Here is a 19,313-nt window from a genome sequence, read left to right as displayed (position 1 = left end):
CAATACGAAATACGACGCAACCAACCGACCGGGTCCACGGTTGGCTACTTATATCCGGCATCCCGGGTCCTTCCACTCCTTTTACGAGCAAATACAGAACTACATTTCAACAAGATCTAAAAATTGCATTACCTAAGGTAGATACCTAGCTATTAGGGAAAACAAGCACACCAGTCCAGTCAAAACACTGTTTATGCACTTAAGACATATGCTCTACGGAATAGTAGTAGAATGCGATTTATCCCCGTTCTGCAGCCGAACGGCACGCTCTTCATACACAAGCTCCCCGGATCTTCAACAGCAGTGACCCTAATTCCCAATTCTACATATACATATATAGACACACACATCCCTACCCTTTCCACGTAAAACACCAAAACGCCGCACACTCCATCTGTGTGTATAGCCTAACCTGAGGGAATAGCCATTATTTCAAGACATCGGAGCCTGGAAAGCACCGTGTAAGCTATATCCTGCGTAGCATATCTGGGATGGGACGAAATAAAATGGGCGGATCAATCGTCCTCTATGTCATCGTCGCTTAGAACCAATTTCTGTATGGAAGGTATTGCCGCGGTAGAAAGGGAAGGCATATCGCTCTTTTGCCGTATGCCAAAGGCGACGCTCTTCTTTCGTGGCGATGATTCTTCGGTAGGCTTGTCAGTTGCCCATGCTTCTCCCGCCTGCTCCATATTATCATCTCCGTCGAGGGCGTCATCGTCCGCTGCTTCTCCAATGCCGGAAAAAGAGGTCACCTTTTCAATCTCCTTTAACCGAACGTTACCTACTGCGCTTCTACGTCCCCGTGCTATGTGGGCCATATATGGTAGTCGTTCTAGTAGCAATTCCCTACGAGCTGAGTTCCCAAGGAAGAGCAATGGGGCTGTCTGTTGATCCTGGTCCTGTTCGGCCTTTTTGGCTTGTTGGCTGCTATTGCGTTGTGTAGAAGCCTGGTGTTTACTGATCCAATCTCCACCGCCGCTTGCTGCTGACTTAGGCCGTCTAAAGGCAGAAGCACCTTGAGTGAGATTCTGGCCAGTCTCGTCTCCTTTTAGCAATCTTGACGCCCAGTGGTCTACGACTCCTTCAAGTTCCTCCTTCTCCCGCCATAGCTTGAGACTTGTAGGATAGAACATCTTGTGAGCATCACTACCACCGCGTCCGGAGGTTTTCGCGATTCGCTTCACCGGATTTGGTAGTGAGAATAGTAATCCTCTAGTCGCGACTTGAAAAGTAATCTCATCTTGTCTTAGCACATGGCTAGCCGAGTCTCGTCCTGAGAATGTCGAAGCGCCAAACCCTCGGCCCCGGAAGAAGATATCCCAAGATGGGGAAAGTAGATCGCTCTCGGAAAGGAACTCGATGCAATTGTTTATGTAGTCAAGTGAGGAACTTGGATCGGAAGGCCCACTAGGTTCACAGGACAGGGCGTAATTCTCGTGAAGCGCTGAAATAAAGGTGTGCGTATCAGTTCCAGTCTCATCAATGAGGCTATCGACGGAGACCTCGGACCGTTTTGGCCTAGAATGATGAGCCATAAAGTCAGGTAATATTTCAGCCTGACCCTCGGGAGTTTGCTGACTCATCGGACGCTCATCTCGTCTGTTGTATACTATTTTTCCGACAGCATGAAATATTCCTAAACTTGCTTCGCGTTGCGAGACGAGCTCTAGGCTTTCCACCTCGCCTTTAGTCAAGGATACTTCATTCTTAGATCCGCGTTTGGGTTTTGTGAAGGCTACCTTTGAGCCCCAGTCCGCATCGTCGTCACCTTTAAGGCAAAGAAACTCGAGTGAGGAGATTGCGCTTCTTATATCCCCTATTTCGCCCAGCTTCTTTAGAACGAGTGGGCCCGGCGTCCGACGCCGTCCAGACTTCCGCGCCTCTTTCTGTACGATTAACTCGAGCGCGCTTGCGAGGAGAGTAGGCGCAATAGCGTTAAACTCTATAATACAAGAGCCCGGATGTCGAGTGATTTCAGGCCCTAGCAAGCGATGGGCCGTAAAGCTATCCGCAGACGCCGAAGTAGTAGTTAGAAGGGTTTCTGATATGATCATAACGACAGGCGTGATAGAATCTATGGAAGTTGGCCGACCGTAAGTAGCGAGAGATGGCGTATTAGCGGCCAAGTACTGCAAAATAGTATTTCGAAAGGTCGTCAAAGCCATTGACGAGCGTGTAAAAGTGTTTGGGAATTCCTCAATGAGGATGATTTTCCTCGTATTATTATCATTATTATCGTTCTTGCTGAGATTCGGAGGAGTCGAGTCAAGATCAATTTCTAATTGCCCGAATTTTCCACCCCTCCCCATGAATTCTTCAAACTGCGCTGAGGCTGACTGGAGCCCTTGATTTGCGCCTAGAGAACCAACAGGGTTTCTCCATTCGAGTAGTTCGCAGCGCATATCCTTAGCAAGGAGTCGAACTGTAGTTGTCTTCCCTGTTCCAGCAGCGCCCTTCAAAATTAAAAGCCGCTGTCGCATCCGGCCGGCCATGACATCTTCAAGCCACCGGCGAACATCTGCTACTTTCCTTTTGTGAACTGCGAGCTCTTCTATATTTGTAGGGCCGAACCGTTCCGACCAGGGCCGTTGCTCGTCGCCCGTAGTTGGGTCCTGTTGAGGACGGGGCGGTTTGAGGAATTTCTGACTTGATGTAATTATCGGGCCGCTACTCGGTTGGGGCGTATCCCGAAAACGCTTACGGGCGTTCTGCCCGACTCGACTGGTGCTTGCCGCCCTGTGTTCACCTACATCGTCATCGTCTGATATTGGATCGCTGATAATATCGTCCCTCTTGGTCGGGGACGCCGTCGGAACCCGTTGAGCCTGTCTAGAAAACATAGTCACAAGATCCGCCGTCTTCTCTTTCTCCACTCGTTTCCCTTTTGCAAATGACTGGGCCTTGGGCTTCCCCGGACTCGTACTAAAACCCCTGAATCCATTGTTCCTTTGGTGAAGTGGCATAGAAGTCGAAGCTGAGTTCGGCGGTTGAGAGGCCTGCAAGCGAGACGACTTCCTTGCAGGGCGTGGCGAAGGCGTTGTAGCGCGGGAGGCATCTGTCGCAGAAGCGCACTTTTGAGTAGGCGAGGAAAGGAGGTAATTGGTAAGGGTATTAGGCTTCGGCTTTGACTCTTCTTCATCGTCTGAAGAGGCATAAACGATGTTTCGCTTCCGGCGTTTTGCGGGTGGCGCCATGGCGATAGGGTGGATGTGAGATGCACGGCATCTGCTAGTGGGCGTAATTGCTCACATGGAGAAGGCAAACGAATAATGAAGGTTAGTAATGCAATTTCGTTTGGTTGCGACGATCGGAATCTCAAAACTTTAATATCCAGGAAAGAACTGATTTGGTGGCCGTTATGGACAAAATAGACGGCACGGCTGAGTCACGGCTGAGTCACGGCTGAGTTGAAACTTGGGTACCTTCCGTCATTCCCAACCTAATGGAACCTTTTGTCGCGGGCGGGTTGCTTATAGCGCGTCTCCTAGAGACCTAGCCTGCAGTAACTTCGATGCGCCATCATGTGATCAATTAAACCTGCATCACGCTACCTGATACGTATGTACCTCTAAGTACCACCATTTGCTCTCATATGTAAGTCGGTCTCAGTACATTCGTGATATAGTCCAGTAATGCTTATATATATATTTTTCCCCTCATGTATGGTTACGCTTCAATCATCATGGTTTGCTATTATTTTATTTCATTTTATTACATTTTTAAATAGTCCCATAGTTGTTAACAACAATAACAACAGGCTAGCTCGGCGATCAATTTTGTCCAAATATCCTCATGATTCATACATATTTCACAGTTCGTATTACAACACAGATATCAAGAGACCTAATACTATGAAAAGGTCCATCCCTGGAAGTCATCGGCAAACCGGACGGCCGCAGCCAAATAACGTTCATGTACGTCGCCCCAAGTCCGAGCCGCTTCTTTAATAGCACGCACAACTATACAGTAAATTAGTACCTTGGTAACCTATATTTGGTTCGTTTAGGAGTCTTACCCTTAACAAAATGAGCGTCAGTGGCATAAGGTCCATTTAATGCCTTGTCCTCCACATAATTCCATTGCTTCCCAGCAACATCTTCGCGCTTGATGTAATCAGGGTCAATTTTCGGGCGGAGTTCAGCGATATAAACGGCAATTGCGAATAGCCACCATTGCCTAACTAAGTTGATGCGAAATTCCGATGGGATGAATGGAAGCAGTATCCTGACGGCATGACTCGTCGTCAGCACGTGGCAAAGAAAGAAGTTATATGAATGAGTTCCGGGCGGAACTGTGGCAATTAGGATAGCAACCGCAGCTTCCTGGGATTGTTCGAAGTCCTTTACCGGATCGTCGAGTGTCCATGCGTTCCAGTACTCTAGAACAATATCCTCGTGCTTCTTGAATAGCGGCTCAATGTTGTCAGGTCCTGGTTCCTTGAAGACTCCATCCAGACGATTATCACTCCTCAGTTTTAAGAGCAGCTCCAAGGGCGAAGACGGCTTGATCGAAGACGGCTTCGAATACGAAGCATCGTCAATATACTTATGAAGGAAGTTGTATTGCGTAGCCGCCATGCCAAGTGCCTCCATGGCAACTTCGCGACTGTCTACCTCATAAGCATAGCCCAGGTGAATGAGAGGATGCCCAACTAATACAGGTCAGTTTATGCATATACGAAGTTTTAGGGGTTGAACGTACGGCCTCCGATGAGGCAGTTTACTAAGGGCTCCTTGCCCCCATATATGTACTCTTCCACTACACCTCTCCACTGGTAATTGTGCCTCAATGCTAGAGAATCTTCGAAGAAATCAACATAGGCACGCTGGTACTCTGGTTCTCCGAGAAAGTCTCTCCAGTCCTCCTGGGCTATTTCAGCCGGCGATTCTTTCCATGACTCCAGATCCTGTGCTTCTACATCGTAGATCTTATGCAATTGCTGAACATCTGCTCCAAGGATATAAGCAGACCCGAGGATATGGGGCAGATGGTTGTGAAACTCCAAATTGTGGTAGAGAATGGAATGATTAACGTGGTTTGCCCTCAATAGGTGCTTAAGGGTCCTTGGTCGTTTCTCAGCTGCCGTCTCCACATTGTGAACCTCAACAGGTGGGATGTCAATGGTCCGAGTGCGACCTGTATTAGAGACGAGTCGGTTCACGATAGGAACGTAAGAAAGTACGGAAGCCATCTTTGGTCTTAAATTAGAATTAGAGCATCACGAAAATTAACTGTTAGAAGGCTAAAGTGGTTGAAGTTGAAGTGACGTAAAAATCGAAAGTGCCACCCGCGTGATCCAAAGACGTTATTGTATGTAGATAGGTATGCATTTAAATGAAAAGTTGCAAATCCAGATATCGCATTGATAGGAAGTATTATACAATTAAGAGGTGTATTAAATGAGGCTAAAATGCTTTAGCTAAATAATGCGCTAAGGAAAAAGTATAAACCATTGTCGTCATTTGCAGTCATCTTTAATGTTGGTCTGTGCATCACCGAAATACTACAAAATGTATCGCGTCAAACCATCTTTTCGGGTTTTAACCATTTCCCTATGTGCAACATGAATGAATCACGTCAGGTTCTTATATATGCCGAACTTTTGTCGCGTATACAAGGGGTATCTGTCGCATGCGAGCTGTATACACCAAGCTCACCCGATACCAGAGCCGCCGTCTCATCTGATGGCTGGTTCTTCACAATTCACCACGATGGCGTAGAGACCTCCATACGTCTCCCTGGACAGGTTGTCTCAGTTCAACAACTACCAATACAGAGTATCGGCAAGAAGCGCCTCTCCTGTCGATTACCTCTTGCCTCAAGTTTAGAGCACCACGCTTTTTCTACGCTGGGGGAACAAATAGTTCCGTGGTCCGCAACTGATCTTCAGCCAGAATCACGTATTACGTGTCGAAGATGCCACGCTACCATTGTTGAACCCGGTGTAATCAAAGTATGGAAAGATTTGCCTAGCGAGAACTGGGCTGAAATGATGGAATTCTGGCATTGCCATAAACCTCATGATCACGGACACGATCATGATGATGGTCTTGCTTCTAAAGCGTATGGTGCAAATTCTAGGATATCCGCCCAACCAGGTGTCGGGTTTGTGGATCTCTCTTCCTTTCTACTATCGGAGACAGATATCTCTGCGTCTGCTGTAAGTATTTCCTTTCATTAACTGCTTGAAATGGGTATATAGAAGGTGGCCAAGCAGGCATTTTTGCTCCTCAGTGGCATGGTTACCGATACTCTTACCCTAGAATAACATAATTTCCTATCCTGGTATGTAAGTGCCGAATCCGAGGTCTCGCCCTAGGGATTTGGCATTGATGTATTAGGAGACCCCTCTGTTTTTCACTGAGAATTTCCTTGGACGTGGAAATTCCGGGATTAACCAGAGGTACATCTCACGCTTTTTAGCTACCTAATATATTAACCATTTTTATCGAGTGTCTTGTCTCAGAAGGTTTGCTAATGCAAGCTTCTTCAGATAACAAAAGTTCCATCCCTATTAGAGTCACGCAATGAATCAGAACACCATGATGAGGTAACTGAAAATGGAGAACCGCACAACTCACAGCCAGAAAGCATATCCATTTCCTGTGTATCCTGTAAGAATCAATTAGGAATACTGAACGAACTAGGAGCCGCCGTTACTCTATTCAAGTGGCAGGTCTACGTGGATGAGCAAATCCCACGAGGCCCTAGTAACTCGCCCAATCTGGTTCACTGGGTCGGCTCTATTCTCCTTTCGACGATAGCCCGCTCCGGTTGTTCAAAATCCATCTTGCTGCCAATGAAACTGAAAGACCAGCCGGCAGAGAGCGTCTCCCAGTCTCTATTAAACATCTGGGTATTCAACAACATCTCCTTCTCTTCCACGGGGGAAGGAAGGTCGCCCATCAAGGCTATAAAGGTGTTTTATCGCATGGTTAACCAAGGTGAAGCAGACAAATTACTTGACTCTATGACGTCAGATGTACAAGACATTACGCTACCGGCTGAGGCAATCGAAAAGGTAAAGGATATCCTGAACAGTAACAACCTTCTATTACCCCAGAGTGATCGTCAATTCAAGGAATGGAAAGTCAGTCTTCTAGAGAAGTGGGAAGGGAAAGACGGGTGAATACTACCTAGGTGGTGGCTGAGCTGTGTAAGCTACCGTCTGGACATGTATCCTCATACAAGATATTCGCCATAATCCAAGTCCTACAGCTACGATCCCAACAAACTACAGAAAGTAATCTAATGAGTCTACTTGGTGATGGCTCATATGTGTACCGAGATTCATTCACGCTTATTTCATATGAGACAAGCTTAAGAACCCAAGCAACTCGAACGAAATGGGTTCAGAACATAGGGCCGATTCTTAAGTTAGGTAGTTAACAGCAGCTTAAAGATTAATTAGCCATGTTCACTAATATTCATCACAAAAGAGCAGATCATTCTTCCATTATCGTAGTCTATGTTCAAATATTTTATAAGCTCCCATACTATACAGGTATGTAGGACTGCCATATTAGGTGTCACAAAACGTTGCAGAGTTAGTATTGGAAGGATAGTTTCTTTTTGACTAATGCACAAGGTGTTTATAAACACAGGGAGGGACAAAAGAGAACTTCGCCCGCGCCATGGAGTATCTGTCTAAACTGACTTTGTCTATTGAGTCTTAGAGGACACAATTCCTGGAAACTTGTTAGCTTGTACTATAAAACCGATAGTAACAACACTTACTCTCTACGTCGGCAACGCTTTGTTGCAGGATTTGTTGAAGAGCCTTGGGATTCTCGAGCTCCTTCTTCACCTTGGCGATAACCGTCTCGGCCAGTTCCCTCTGCTGGCGCTGCTTAACCTGGCTTTCGTATCGCACCCACGAATCCAAAACCGACTTGGCCTCGGCCGCCAGAGCAGTAGTCTGCTCGAGCTCATATGCCTTGGCCTCGAGCTTAGCAGTCTCCTTGGAGACCTCGAAGAGAGCCTTGGTGATGTCGACAACACCTTGCATCTGCTGAACGTTCTCGATGCGGTTCTTGACGGCCTGGGTGTGGTCGGCACGCGCGGCGTTCAGGATATTCTTGATCCTCTCGTTCTGAGCCTCGGCCCATTGCTTGTACATGGGACCACCATACTTGATCAAAGCAGCCCAGACGCTGAGCAAGCAGAAGGCGACGACGGTTTCCTCGTTCACGACGTAGTACTCATTGCTAATGGCGTAGATAGACAGACCAGCGGCGGAGGATAGGATGGCAGTCTTGGAAACGATAGAGTTTCCAGGTAGAGAATCAATGATAGACTGTGCCTTGACCTTAGGATCAGGAACGTTGGATGCCGGTCGGGTAGCAGTGAATGCGGTGGTAACTGCGGGAAGAGTTCGCGAAGGGACCGACGGCCGTAGACGGGCGGCTCCTACAATTCGCGATAAGTTTTACATGGCCTAATTGGCATGCTAATAGCAATGCAAGAACTTACCGAAGGCACGGGTAGCCAAGCGGGAGGCCATTGCGAAATTGAATGACAAGAGAAACCGGGATTCGGGTGAGGGGAGATGGGAGTAATTATTTAATTATTACTTGTCTAGAGGAGCTTCGGAATTGAAGTCGATGAGGTTTTAACGAACTTGCACTTAACCCAGTTGAACCCTCAATCCAGTTCAACCGACTTCCGTGATTGGTCAATCAGACACGTGATTTATCCATTCCTCCCCACTTCAAACTCGATTTTGGCGCTGTTGGCACTTTTGGGTCAGCCTTGCATTATTCTTTCTCAAGGCTGGTAGCAATTAAACTTTTTTAATCATTTCCTCATTACACTATTCAAACGCCTGCAACGCCCAGTTATATATTTCAACTACGTAACTACGCGAAAATGTCGGGGTCCGTTACTGAGGAGTCCCTGAAGAGGAAGCGATCGAAAGTCCCTGAAAAGGCAAATAAACGAGCTAAACCAAAGGACAGCGACGAACATGATCCCCAAGCTGAGATCTTGAAGCTCGAAAACGAGATTCTAGAATCCAAGAAGAATTACAATAACATAACAATTCTTCTTGACCTCGCGCAAAAAGATGACGGCGACGACGATTCTACCCAGCTTGCAGTAGTATCGCTATGCAGAGTATTTCTGCGTCTGTTTGCATCAGGCAACCTAGCGCGACGGAACGGGCAGTCGGAAAAAGATATCGTAGTCGTTCAATGGCTGAAAAAAAGACTTGCAGACTTCAAGAAGATCATCCTTTCAGAATTGGGTCGGGAGGATACCGCGTCTACTGCGTTGACGTTAGCTATGCGCATCTTGCAAGCTGAAGGCAAACACACCAACGACAAGGATGAATACAGCTTTCCGAAGGGTTTCCTCAGAGAAGTGGTGGAAGCGCTTATCCTAAGCGAGTCCGAAGACATTAGAGAAGAATTCTGTGAGAAGTTTCTGGGCGAGTATGCGGATATACGATTTTACACGTTCAAAACCTTGAAGTACGTGGTTGACTCCTGTTTGACATGTGTGTGGTACTAACCTATATACAGAGATATTCTTTCTGAGGAACATTTAATATCCTCTAACGAAACACTATTTGATAACGTGTTCGACTTGCTATCCTTCTTTGAGGATGTTCCGGCTTCTGCTGAAGAAATGGGCGAGTTCTATATTGATGCGCCGAAAAAGAAGTCGCATCCCGTCGCATCCTTGAACCAACAGAAGAAACAAGCTCAAGAAGCCTGGATAGCACTGCTTGACCTAGGCCTCAACCGGGAGCAAAGGAAAAAGGTGCTCCAAATCATGACCAAGTCTATTGCTCCGTGGTTTACCAAACCAGAGCTTCTGATGGACTTTCTGACGGATTCGTATAACGCCGGAGGCGCGATTTCTCTACTAGCTCTATCGGGAGTCTTTTATCTCATACAAGAGCGGAACTTGGACTATCCGTCGTTCTATCGGAAGTTGTACTCGTTATTAGATGCAAATATCCTACATTCAAAACATCGATCCAGGTTCTTTCGGCTGTTGGACACGTTCCTCTCTTCTACGCATCTTCCCGCCGTCCTTGTCGCAAGTTTCATCAAGCGAATTACGAGGCTGTGCCTTAGCGCTCCCCCTGCCGCTATCGTTGTAGTCATACCCTGGATTTATAATCTATTCAAAAAGCACCCGCTCTGCACGTTCATGATGCATCGCGTGCCTAGGTCGCCGGAAGAGAAGGAGGCGCTGGAAAATGAAGGGATGGCTGACCCGTTCATTGCTGACGAAGAAGATCCAATGGAGACTTGCGCCATCGATAGCTGCTTATGGGAGGTCGTTCAGCTGCAGTCACACTACCACCCGAACGTTGCGACTATCGCGAAAATAGTATCGGAGCAATTCACTAAGCAGTCCTACAACCTCGAGGATTTCTTGGACCATTCGTATAGCAGCGTAAGTCCCATGTGCCACCGTCCCACATACTAGTTTTGTTTTGCTTACGTATTTCTAGCTACTCGATGCGGAGCTGTCCAAGCAAGTCAAAAAGGCTCCTGTTGTGGAGTTTATGATACCCAAAAAAGTGTTCCTTCCTCAGGATCTAGACTCGGGGGTAGAGGACAATCTTCTGGCGAAACTCTGGGACTTCCAATGATCGCCGCTTTGACGTCTAGGGTCTAGGATAGTCTCGGAGCGTGCGTTACCTAAACCTGGAATTCTCGGCAGCTACCCTTCTGTTATTACTAGGTTCGAGATTATTACGGCTATCGATCCAGGGATACTCACGCCATCGATCCGATGGAGAGCCCACCGCGGGTCGATGCCGAGGAGACGGATTCGATCTGGCTACAAAGCCACTCACCGCCTCAACCAACTAAATATATGTCGCCACCGTCGCGGTCCATATTCTCCGCTCGGGATCGCGAGATATTGTTATGAATTTGCCATAATACTTCGCGGCTTCTTGCGACTCTGTACTACTACGGTCGTATCACTCAAGTACCTCCAGTGCAAGGCACAGGATGACAGCCTGCTACGTACCGTTCGATCTTGGAATTTGCTTCGACGCGCAGCCTCAGAACTCCACTCTGCACTACGTAACGCGAAGTGGAGAAAAACGCTATTTCAGGTGTTCGAGTCGGGCGAGAAATTCGTTTCAGAATGCTCAAGTTCGAAGGAGATAAGTGGTTGAATTGCGCAGGAAGGATTCAACTATACATTACTCTCAAAGAAACTTCCTAGTCTGAACTCCAAGTCTGCATAGGCCTTCCCGAACTATCGGGACTACACCGCCATGTTGGCTGAGTCCTAACATGATATTCCTTTAGAGCAAACACGAACTTCAGTTCAACTTGGCAGAATGAAATAGCAATTGCACGAAGACAGAACGAGAACATCAACGTCGCTCTTCCCTAGTGTGACAAGATTTTTACATGGATGTGACTCATTATTCTCCCCCTTTTAAGCATACTGCAAGCGATTATCGGGGTCCTGGTGGTTGAACGTAATGCCGCATGTGGCTAGTGGAGCCGGACGGTACCTTACTGACGAGTCGCGATGAAGCTGCAGGTCTCCGATGAAAAGTTAGATCTGAGAAACGGCTACGAAGTATGTAGGCCGCTAAATAGACCCAATGGTCGCTATCATCCTCCGAACACGTCCACATCAGCAGCATAAACAATCGCATTGAGCAGCTGAACTCTTTGGACAGGCTCGCCCGAGCAGACTTAGGATCATCTCGAAAATCGACATATTCAAATGTCGATGGCTCCATGACGCCCTGATTTTTCATCCCTTTGGGCAGAAATGGTGGTTTCGTATTTGACTATCTGCCATAGTGTTCCATACTAAGATCGATGATTCCGGAAGCTGGTTGGTCGAAAATGCCACTCACCGCTGCTTACGAACTATCCCCCTTTGGGCATTGGGAATCCCCGACTGGCGCACATGTCTTGCACGGACGAGAGCAGTTAAACTTAGTGTTCTCCATCAACCCCAAATTCGTCCTCTCATCACCTTCAGATCGTACCAGAAGGGGATGTGATCCATCTTATGTGCCTCTGGCCGCATAAAAGCCGGCCCGCTAGGTGTCACAGTAGCTGCATGTATGAAGATGTAAGAAGTTCGTGCCTAACCAAAGAGCTATTCCAATCTGAGCAAGTGCTCAAGCCTTGAGGTCTCGTCGGTAGTCCGGAATAAGAACCACAGTCGGTGTAGATAGTACGATACATTGAGCGCCGGTCCAACCAAGACGGCCTATTTCGTCCACACCGCGACGCGCCCGCGAGTAGTGGCGAGGTCTTCGGTGCGTCATTGAAGCAGATAAGGCCTAAAAGCTACCGGCGCTCCTTGTTTTGATCTAGAATCGTCCGGTTCATATTCAACCGGTTTGTACTCAGTTTTGCGTATCGCGGGTAGAGCAGAAACGCGATGCGCCAAGCTTGGCCTGGCTCTCAGCCGACCCGCAAGAGCTTGCTTCATTCACAGCCAATCACTCAGACGAGGCGAACGCTTCAGCATGAAGTTGCAGCAGAATACACGTGCGTTGAAGTGCGTTGAAACTCTCCCTCGCGCTTCTTTTCCTCGGGTTGAATCGACTAGAGCTGATTGATCATGATTTTTTTTTTACTCGTATCATTCAGGCGTCAATTGCATTACATTGTTGTCGCCAACGACTTATTCATCATTTCTCCGGTTGGCTGTCTCGGCTGCAAACACCCTGAGCCCATTACCACCAAACCCGGTTACGGTGGCTCGCAGAAAATACCTACTTGTACCGGTTCTTGATGTTAGAAGGCTGTAGCCAAAACGTCGGCCATGCCTATACATACTCTTATCAAATTGACTCGTTCCAATCTTTGCCTATAACAGAATCTTGGGATCCATCCGATTAACCGTCCCCATGATACTAGGAGATATTAGGACAATGTAAATCTCAAAACGGAGCCTCCACAAGGCTCCCATTAACTAAGCTGGTCGGGGATCTACACCTGTACGTCATCTCAAACCGGACAATTTCCTGTTGGCTGCTCTATGAATTCCTTCTGCCGTATACGCGGTGGTGGCGGAGCGTGTTTTGATCGATCATTGTCGTTGCTGGTATAGGTATTCGCGTCTCTCGCGACAGCAATTCAGGCTAGCATTCGAATTAGTACTAACTCCGAAGAGCTTGAGTTTCCAGAGAATTCTTCCAAAATGCAATTTTTTTTTTCTCTTCCTAGCATCTCTCCAACGCTCGATAGCGCGCATCTGGACCCTGGCTCCGGAAGACCCGCCGGCCAACAGGGGGAGCATGCCCCATCGTGTCAAATCCGTTAGGAGGACTCGAAGATTTTAGAAGATGGACCCATTGTCTGTGCTCAAAGATTCCACGGCTTAATCGTTCTTATTCTTGGCTATTTTTAACGTTATTTGACTAATATCGCCCTCACCGCAAGAATCCCGCGTGTGAACCTACCAACCAAGAAAACTAGATACACCTTTGCGGACTGGCTCATAATCGGCAAGAATAGCGGACGGGCGAGAGGAACTCATCTAGCCGTCGCCGAACGGAGAACGTCAATGTTCTTCCAAGTAATTGCAGTAGCGCCGTGCGGTCGTAGCAGAGTTGCCTCCGAGCATGGGTGAGGCAAGATCGGCCCCAGGCTCCCGGTCTCGCTCCAATCTGACACTTGATACTGCCGCCGTCCCGTTCCGAGATCTGAGCATGGTACCGTAGAGGAAGGTGTAGAAAGTGTCATAGAGGGGCCCTTCAATGCAACGATCAATGGCTGTACTGTATGTAGTCGTAATTATCTCGTGATCTACTGACAAACTAGGTATGATAACCGGCGACGCATAGCTTCCTAGCGGTCCTAGGTACAACGCGATTAGTGTTTGCTTGACATCGAGACGCAGCTGGCAGTCATAACATGACTGTAAGCTGTAGGAGCCTCGGATGCACAAAGCGTCGGGCTGCAATCTTTATGTTTATGTACCGGCTTCCAGGCGTCTCACGGCTTCAGCACAAACAACACCAGAGAGAAATCAGTCATAATCATGTGACACCAGTCGCACTGAGCAGTTGAAGAATTAGTATCCGAGCTCTCAGGTCTCCAGTAGGAGCCCGGGGAAGCACGTCGCGCTTTTGTATGGCGCAGCCTCGTCTCAGCGTCTGGATTGTATCTGGACATTCGTCATCTCACAGCGCTCATCGCGTTGAACCGTATCTTTGTATCTTGGGCACGACCCATAGCTACTCCAAAAAACTGCTTTTAACTAATGTACGGCTCGGGAAAGTCTGCTTGGCCGTTCGAAAGCAGGAAGCAGGATACTAGTCTATTGTATCGACAGATCCGGTGGACTCGTAAGTGTAAGAATGCCTAGCAAAAAAAAGATCTCTTGTCACCCCACCAAGAGCTACTGAGCAATGGGATGCCCAAAACGAACTCAGCGTCCTGTTAGTGGGCGCAAGAAGCGTGCTCGTGGGTGCTGAGTGCATGGTCTTAGGTAGCAATTGCACCTAAGGTCATCGATGCCCAACCCAGCAGGGCTAACGACTTCTAGCCTATGATATCCTTAGCTCACTCGTAATGGGTTACCGGTTCAAGCTCAAGCATCTAGCGTTTCCGCTTCTGGAGACGATTGGTTTTCGATCTACTCCGGAGCCGTAAGCATAGCAATCCATCTCGATTCTATTTGTCCGATCTACAACGTAGCCAGTCAGAAGATGACTATTAAATCTCCACCGGCGTATACCTACTCATCTATCATCATGTACGGGCAGATGTACGGGTTCTACAGTTATCCGTTGCCCTACCGTAACTAAAAAGTCCCTAGCTGCAAGACCACTGGCACCTATTCCCAGTGGCCAGAGGCATAGTACAAGATCCCTGACTAACAAGAATGTATAGCTTCCCGTCCTAGTACAAATCCACCCAACCGTATAGCTGGGCTGCTCCAAGATGCAAATCTGCTGTTTCACAGACTTTTGGAGTCAAAAACGGCCGTCTCTCTCTCTCCAGTGAGGTAAAAGACGGTGGAGAGATGTTTTCCTTGGCTGAGGATCAACCAGTGGCCCGGAACAGCATCCATCTCGCTACCACACCCCCGTACCGTTACCTACAAGGGACCATACCCACGTCCTCCCACACACCCTCACCTCACTGCACCGCGAACCCAAGCAGAAGAGATGCCGTTCGTCAGTTGGTAAGTCTCATGGGCTTCCATCTTCCCCACTACAATGCTTAAGTGACTGACCCCCGTCCTCTTAGCACAAGCAAATCCTGACAGTCAAAGAAGGACCTGACCATTTCTTGTTTAAGTACCCAGGCCCTTCCTTCACCCCCCATCAATATCGCCCCCCCGATCATAAGGAAATAACTTATAAGAAAACATCTTGATTGTTGCTGAGATTGTGAATCACGCGATTCCTAACAGCATCTATTACAACCACTTTATCCCCCTCATTTTTACATTCGTTCTGTTTTACATAGATTTTGTAAGACGGATTCAGGCCGACAATACCTGTACGACACACGAATATTCATAAGAATATCTCCCAAGCCGAAGAAGTTGTAAGTTGTGTAGTAACACACACTCCCACTCCCTTAATTTTCCCTTCTATTTTTCAAATTTTTATTTTTTTTTATTCTTTTTTAAAGTTGCCGGACATCTCTGCTCCTCCTACCCTGCAAGTCTCTCCCCCGCCGCCACCATTGCAACCAAATACTACCACCATCTTACTACCACTTACACCTCCAAAGCCGACCAACCTCTTATCGCTCCCATTAATCATTGCAACATCCCCCTCCCCCTCTCCATTGTCTCTCTCGCACATACTCCCGCATACATGCACACATACACGGACACCTACACACACATATACTCTTAATCATCGTCTCGAAGCATCTTGTTGTTCCAACTTGAGACTCGATTTTAAAGAAAGAGGAGACAGAGAATAGTCCATCAACGACCCACCGCTACTAGTTTTAATCATTCACCGCTCGACGCACACTAACCACACATCCCTGCAGAGCAGATCCAACCTCTTCGACTATTCTATACAACAACCTGCAGAGTTCCTAACTCTCGCTTCTCTTCCAAGACACACACCACCTTCACACATACACACACAGACCAGCAATGGTCTCAACATTTCAGATGCCGGCCTTCTACCGGTCGAATCACTTATCCGTCGATACCAGCCATGCGCAAAAGTACTTTGATGAAGAGGACAGCAACATCCTCGACGAGAACATCCTAGACAGCAACGCAATGGACTCGGGTCTGGATATGTCGCCGCCCATGGCTGGCAGCAGGAGGGATTCGTTCACTGTACCCGGCTCGATCTTCTCACCGAAGACGGAAGATTGGCAATCCGTCGACATGCAGTCGGTCCCGTCAAATAACCCCTTCCTAGAGCCCCAGAACAACAACAACCCGTTTACGAGGGCTGACCCGCAAGCCGTATACGGCTCGCAAAATCAGCAATGGCAAATGGGTCAAGGTTCCGGTACATGCACACCCTTACAGTATGACAGCCTTGAGAACGCATTCGACAACAACCAATCCATCTTCCAACAACGACCTCTTCAGATGCAAACGCCCTTCAGCAATCCTGCCCACCAAGTGCCGCTTTTCGCTACAGTTGGTCCTAACAATCCTCCCATGCCGAACTCGCCGCAGAAGGATTGGATGGGCCAGGACTTGAAGAACCCCTCGTTAGTCAAGCGCATGCGACCGGAAACTCCCACCATCCGATCGCACAACGAGCTACGTCGCGGTGATGGCATCCGCAAGAAGAATGCCAGGTTTGACATTCCCGCGGAGCGCAATCTCGGCAACATCGACCAGCTTATCGCATCGACTACTGACGAGCAGGAAATCAAGGAGCTGAAGCAGCAAAAGCGACTACTTCGCAACCGGCAAGCTGCATTGGACTCTAGGCAAAGGAAAAAGATGCACACGGAGAGGTTAGAGGATGAAAAGAAGCACTTCACCAGTCTCATCAGCTCGATGGAAGAGGAGATGAGCGAGCTTCACATAAAGCTAGACCAGGAGAGGCGAGAGAGAGAGTACTTGGTGGCGCACGTCGAGAACTTGACCTTGGAAAAGGAAGAGTTGATTCGAAACCACACCATCGAGACCGGCGACTTGCGCAAGAAGATTAGCGTCCTGACCGACCACGTCCAAAGGCTCGAGCACGCCGCTATCCCCAGCAATACGGGCTACTCCAACGGATATACCGATATGGACAGCCTTACTATGGATACGTCTTGGGACAACATGGGCTTCATGAACGAGTTCCAGATGGAACCCGAAGTGAAGCAAGAGCTCCAGATCGTTCCCCAGAAGAAGGCCGAAGTCCAGCTCTCATCCGATGGCGAGAAGTCCACCACGCAAGGAGGTCTCTTGTTCATGCTCTTCCTCGTTGGTGCCTTTGTCATCTCCAACAGGTCGGCCCCGACGATCCCCCGCGTCTCGGAAGATGTTCGCGAAGCTTCGACAACGCTTCTCAACAACATCTTCAAGGACGCAGGCGTCGCCAACGCCGAGAACGCCATCGTACCCTCGGCTCCCCAGCCGTCCGGTGCGGACTGGACCTCAAGCGCTTCGGTGCCGATGGCCAGCGGCGCTATGGAGGGTGTAGCACCGTCTATGCTTGGTGACCTGGCGGATTCCCTCACCCAACCGACGCAGGAGCAGACGAATGAGCAAATCTTCTCACTCACACCGGCACAATATAACAGTGTGACATCGCAAGATTTCCTTCGAACGGCACCGACGCGATCGACGGGTCAGAACCGCCGGAACCTCGCCGACGCGCTAAGCAACATGCGCCACGCCGAGAAGCACTCGGCGGCTGAGGTATACACGCGATCACTGCTGTGGGACCAGATCCCGGGCGACGTAGTCAGGAACTTTGCCAAGATGGTGGCCGAGTGCAACAACGCGAACGGTGGTCAGAACGGCAACGACGCAAACTCATGAGACGATTTCACGACATAACGACATATTAACGAAAAGAACGAATTTATTACGACGACGACTACTACTACCACTACTACTACTATACGGCTTCGAGTCAACAGCCAATTTTATTTTTTCTATTTTCTTTTTACAATTTGGATATTTTCGCTTGTTGGTAACTTAAATATCGATTATTTTTTCCAATTGCCATTGTTCATACAGCTTTTACACGGCGCTCCCGCGCATCAAAATCCAGATTCGACGGTGCTCACGCACACCGAAACGACCTACGACGACTTATCATTATCATCTACATTATCTACATCATCACCAGCATCATCATCTATTTTGTCTATCTCGAATCGAAACTTATCATCATCAAAGTCAATCTTATTGTTTATTTTGTGTCGAAACTTAGCAAGCGAGCCAGCATTCTGATTTAATTTAATCTTCGATTGTCCCATTATTGAAATAACTTGGTTATTGTTTATTCATATTTTTTGCACGCCAAATCTTCTCTCTATGTCTTTCTCTCTTTTTTTCCCGATACATCATCATCGGTAAAAAAAACCAAGACAAACGTGCTGCATGGCGAAAATGGGTCGGTCATTGGGGAGCGGGATTACCTTGGCATGTAAGCCCGGCTGTCGAGGCTACGTATTTTCTTGTACAACGTTCTAAGGGATCATTTTGGGAATTGGGGGTAGGGTCAGAGAAACCCGAAACGGCGAGGTTCTTTCTTCACATTCGGGTCGCTGGCTTTTCCTTACACCTTCTCTTCGTGCTACCCTCTGGCGAGTGGGCGTAGTCTCATAGACGAGACGGGGACCTTGCTGAATAGGTCCGCGCCCAAAGCGGGGTATTTTCTTTTTCGGGACTTTTTTTTTATTTTTATTTTTTTTTTAGGAGGGGAAATATGGTTGGGTCTCAGTCTCACGACGCGACATAATGGGGGGTTGGTCTTAGTTGGGTCACTCAAAGGGGCGGGGCGGTACTGGGAGTGAGCTGACGAGAGCAATGAAACGGAGACGTCTAGCTTTGTTTTTTGTTTTTTCCCTTTCTTTCCTACATATTTTTCCTAGTATTATTTTTTTTTTTTCCCATGGAAAGGGCGGCAACTCAAGCCAAGGGGCGGTTTATTGGATGTGTGAGACTCATCATACGAGAATGACGAAGATATGTCACGGACAAACAGCACATCGGGGCAGCATGAAGAACAGGCAGCTTACCAGTAGCTGAGAAAGGGACATGTTCTTTTTTGGGGGGGATGGAAGGGGACAGCATAGCATAGCATAGCAGAGCGATCCATGGTGGAGCTCACTTGCGGCTGTTCGTCTTGTAACTCATCAGTCAGTTTTATTAGCGAAACGTCGAGATGAATATGAATACCCCAAGCAACCAAGCAAAAC

At 48.1% G+C, this 19,313-nt stretch overlaps 6 protein-coding genes across 6 annotated transcripts; 3 read left to right on the top strand and 3 right to left on the bottom strand.

The window, feature by feature from the left end:
- Positions 1-109: 109 nt before the first annotated feature.
- F5Y00DRAFT_242678 (Rad17 cell cycle checkpoint protein-domain-containing protein) lies at positions 110-3,551 on the bottom strand. Its single transcript, XM_048008554.1, has one exon. It carries the CDS (start codon positions 3,195-3,197, stop codon positions 516-518), a length of 2,682 nt encoding a protein of 893 aa, XP_047862782.1. The 5' UTR covers positions 3,198-3,551; the 3' UTR covers positions 110-515.
- An 87-nt stretch (positions 3,552-3,638) lies between these two features.
- F5Y00DRAFT_242676 (uncharacterized protein) lies at positions 3,639-5,332 on the bottom strand. Its single transcript, XM_048008553.1, has 3 exons — positions 4,705-5,332; positions 4,019-4,654; positions 3,639-3,962 (listed from the first exon to the last, which is right to left on the bottom strand). The coding sequence occupies exons 1-3, from the start codon at positions 5,192-5,194 to the stop codon at positions 3,853-3,855; spliced, it is 1,236 nt and encodes a 411-aa protein (XP_047862781.1). The 5' UTR covers positions 5,195-5,332; the 3' UTR covers positions 3,639-3,852.
- A 164-nt stretch (positions 5,333-5,496) lies between these two features.
- F5Y00DRAFT_242675 (ubiquitin-conjugating enzyme E2-binding protein) lies at positions 5,497-7,468 on the top strand. The gene is made up of 2 exons (XM_048008552.1): positions 5,497-6,163; positions 6,497-7,468. The coding sequence occupies exons 1-2, from the start codon at positions 5,558-5,560 to the stop codon at positions 7,130-7,132; spliced, it is 1,242 nt and encodes a 413-aa protein (XP_047862780.1). The 5' UTR covers positions 5,497-5,557; the 3' UTR covers positions 7,133-7,468.
- Positions 7,430-8,620, bottom strand: F5Y00DRAFT_242672 (uncharacterized protein). Its single transcript, XM_048008551.1, has 3 exons — positions 8,476-8,620; positions 7,741-8,412; positions 7,430-7,691 (listed from the first exon to the last, which is right to left on the bottom strand). Exons 1-3 carry the CDS (start codon positions 8,504-8,506, stop codon positions 7,666-7,668), a joined length of 729 nt encoding a protein of 242 aa, XP_047862779.1. The 5' UTR covers positions 8,507-8,620; the 3' UTR covers positions 7,430-7,665.
- A 251-nt stretch (positions 8,621-8,871) lies between these two features.
- F5Y00DRAFT_264066 (CBF/Mak21 family-domain-containing protein) lies at positions 8,872-10,609 on the top strand (the record flags this gene model as incomplete). Its single annotated transcript, XM_048011592.1, has 3 exons — positions 8,872-9,473; positions 9,525-10,410; positions 10,469-10,609. 3 exons carry the CDS (start codon positions 8,872-8,874, stop codon positions 10,607-10,609), a joined length of 1,629 nt encoding a protein of 542 aa, XP_047862778.1.
- Positions 10,610-15,398: 4,789 nt separating this feature from the next.
- F5Y00DRAFT_128082 (uncharacterized protein) lies at positions 15,399-18,387 on the top strand. Its single transcript, XM_048004165.1, has 2 exons — positions 15,399-15,509; positions 15,974-18,387. Exon 2 carries the CDS (start codon positions 16,078-16,080, stop codon positions 17,923-17,925), a length of 1,848 nt encoding a protein of 615 aa, XP_047862777.1. The 5' UTR covers positions 15,399-15,509; positions 15,974-16,077; the 3' UTR covers positions 17,926-18,387.
- Positions 18,388-19,313: the final 926 nt, after the last annotated feature.

The sequence above is a fragment of the Daldinia vernicosa genome (assembly GCF_022497035.1).
Source record: "Daldinia vernicosa strain CBS 139.73 unplaced genomic scaffold F5Y00scaffold_39, whole genome shotgun sequence".
Classification (NCBI taxonomy): Eukaryota; Fungi; Ascomycota; class Sordariomycetes; order Xylariales; family Hypoxylaceae; genus Daldinia; species Daldinia vernicosa.
This window is presented reverse-complemented; position numbering and strand designations above follow the sequence as displayed.

Bases quoted from the DNA above. Each gene is read 5' to 3' on its own strand.
- F5Y00DRAFT_128082 (XM_048004165.1), top strand. From the start codon at position 16,078: ATGGTCTCAACATTTCAGATGCCGGCCTTCTACCGGTCGAATCACTTA.
- F5Y00DRAFT_242676 (XM_048008553.1), bottom strand. From the start codon at position 5,194: ATGGCTTCCGTACTTTCTTACGTTCCTATCGTGAACCGACTCGTCTCT. The intron at 4,655-4,704 runs GTACGTTCAACC...GACCTGTATTAG, and splicing joins AAACTGCCTCATCGGAGGCC to TTGGGCATCCTCTCATTCAC. The intron at 3,963-4,018 runs GTAAGACTCCTA...TTTACTGTATAG, and splicing joins TGACGCTCATTTTGTTAAGG to TTGTGCGTGCTATTAAAGAA.
- F5Y00DRAFT_242675 (XM_048008552.1), top strand. From the start codon at position 5,558: ATGTGCAACATGAATGAATCACGTCAGGTTCTTATATATGCCGAACTT. The intron at 6,164-6,496 runs GTAAGTATTTCC...AAGCTTCTTCAG, and splicing joins CAGATATCTCTGCGTCTGCT to ATAACAAAAGTTCCATCCCT.
- F5Y00DRAFT_242678 (XM_048008554.1), bottom strand. From the start codon at position 3,197: ATGGCGCCACCCGCAAAACGCCGGAAGCGAAACATCGTTTATGCCTCT.
- F5Y00DRAFT_242672 (XM_048008551.1), bottom strand. From the start codon at position 8,506: ATGGCCTCCCGCTTGGCTACCCGTGCCTTCG. The intron at 8,413-8,475 runs GTAAGTTCTTGC...CGCGAATTGTAG, and splicing joins CTTGGCTACCCGTGCCTTCG to GAGCCGCCCGTCTACGGCCG. The intron at 7,692-7,740 runs GTAAGTGTTGTT...ACAAGTTTCCAG, and splicing joins AAGCGTTGCCGACGTAGAGA to GAATTGTGTCCTCTAAGACT.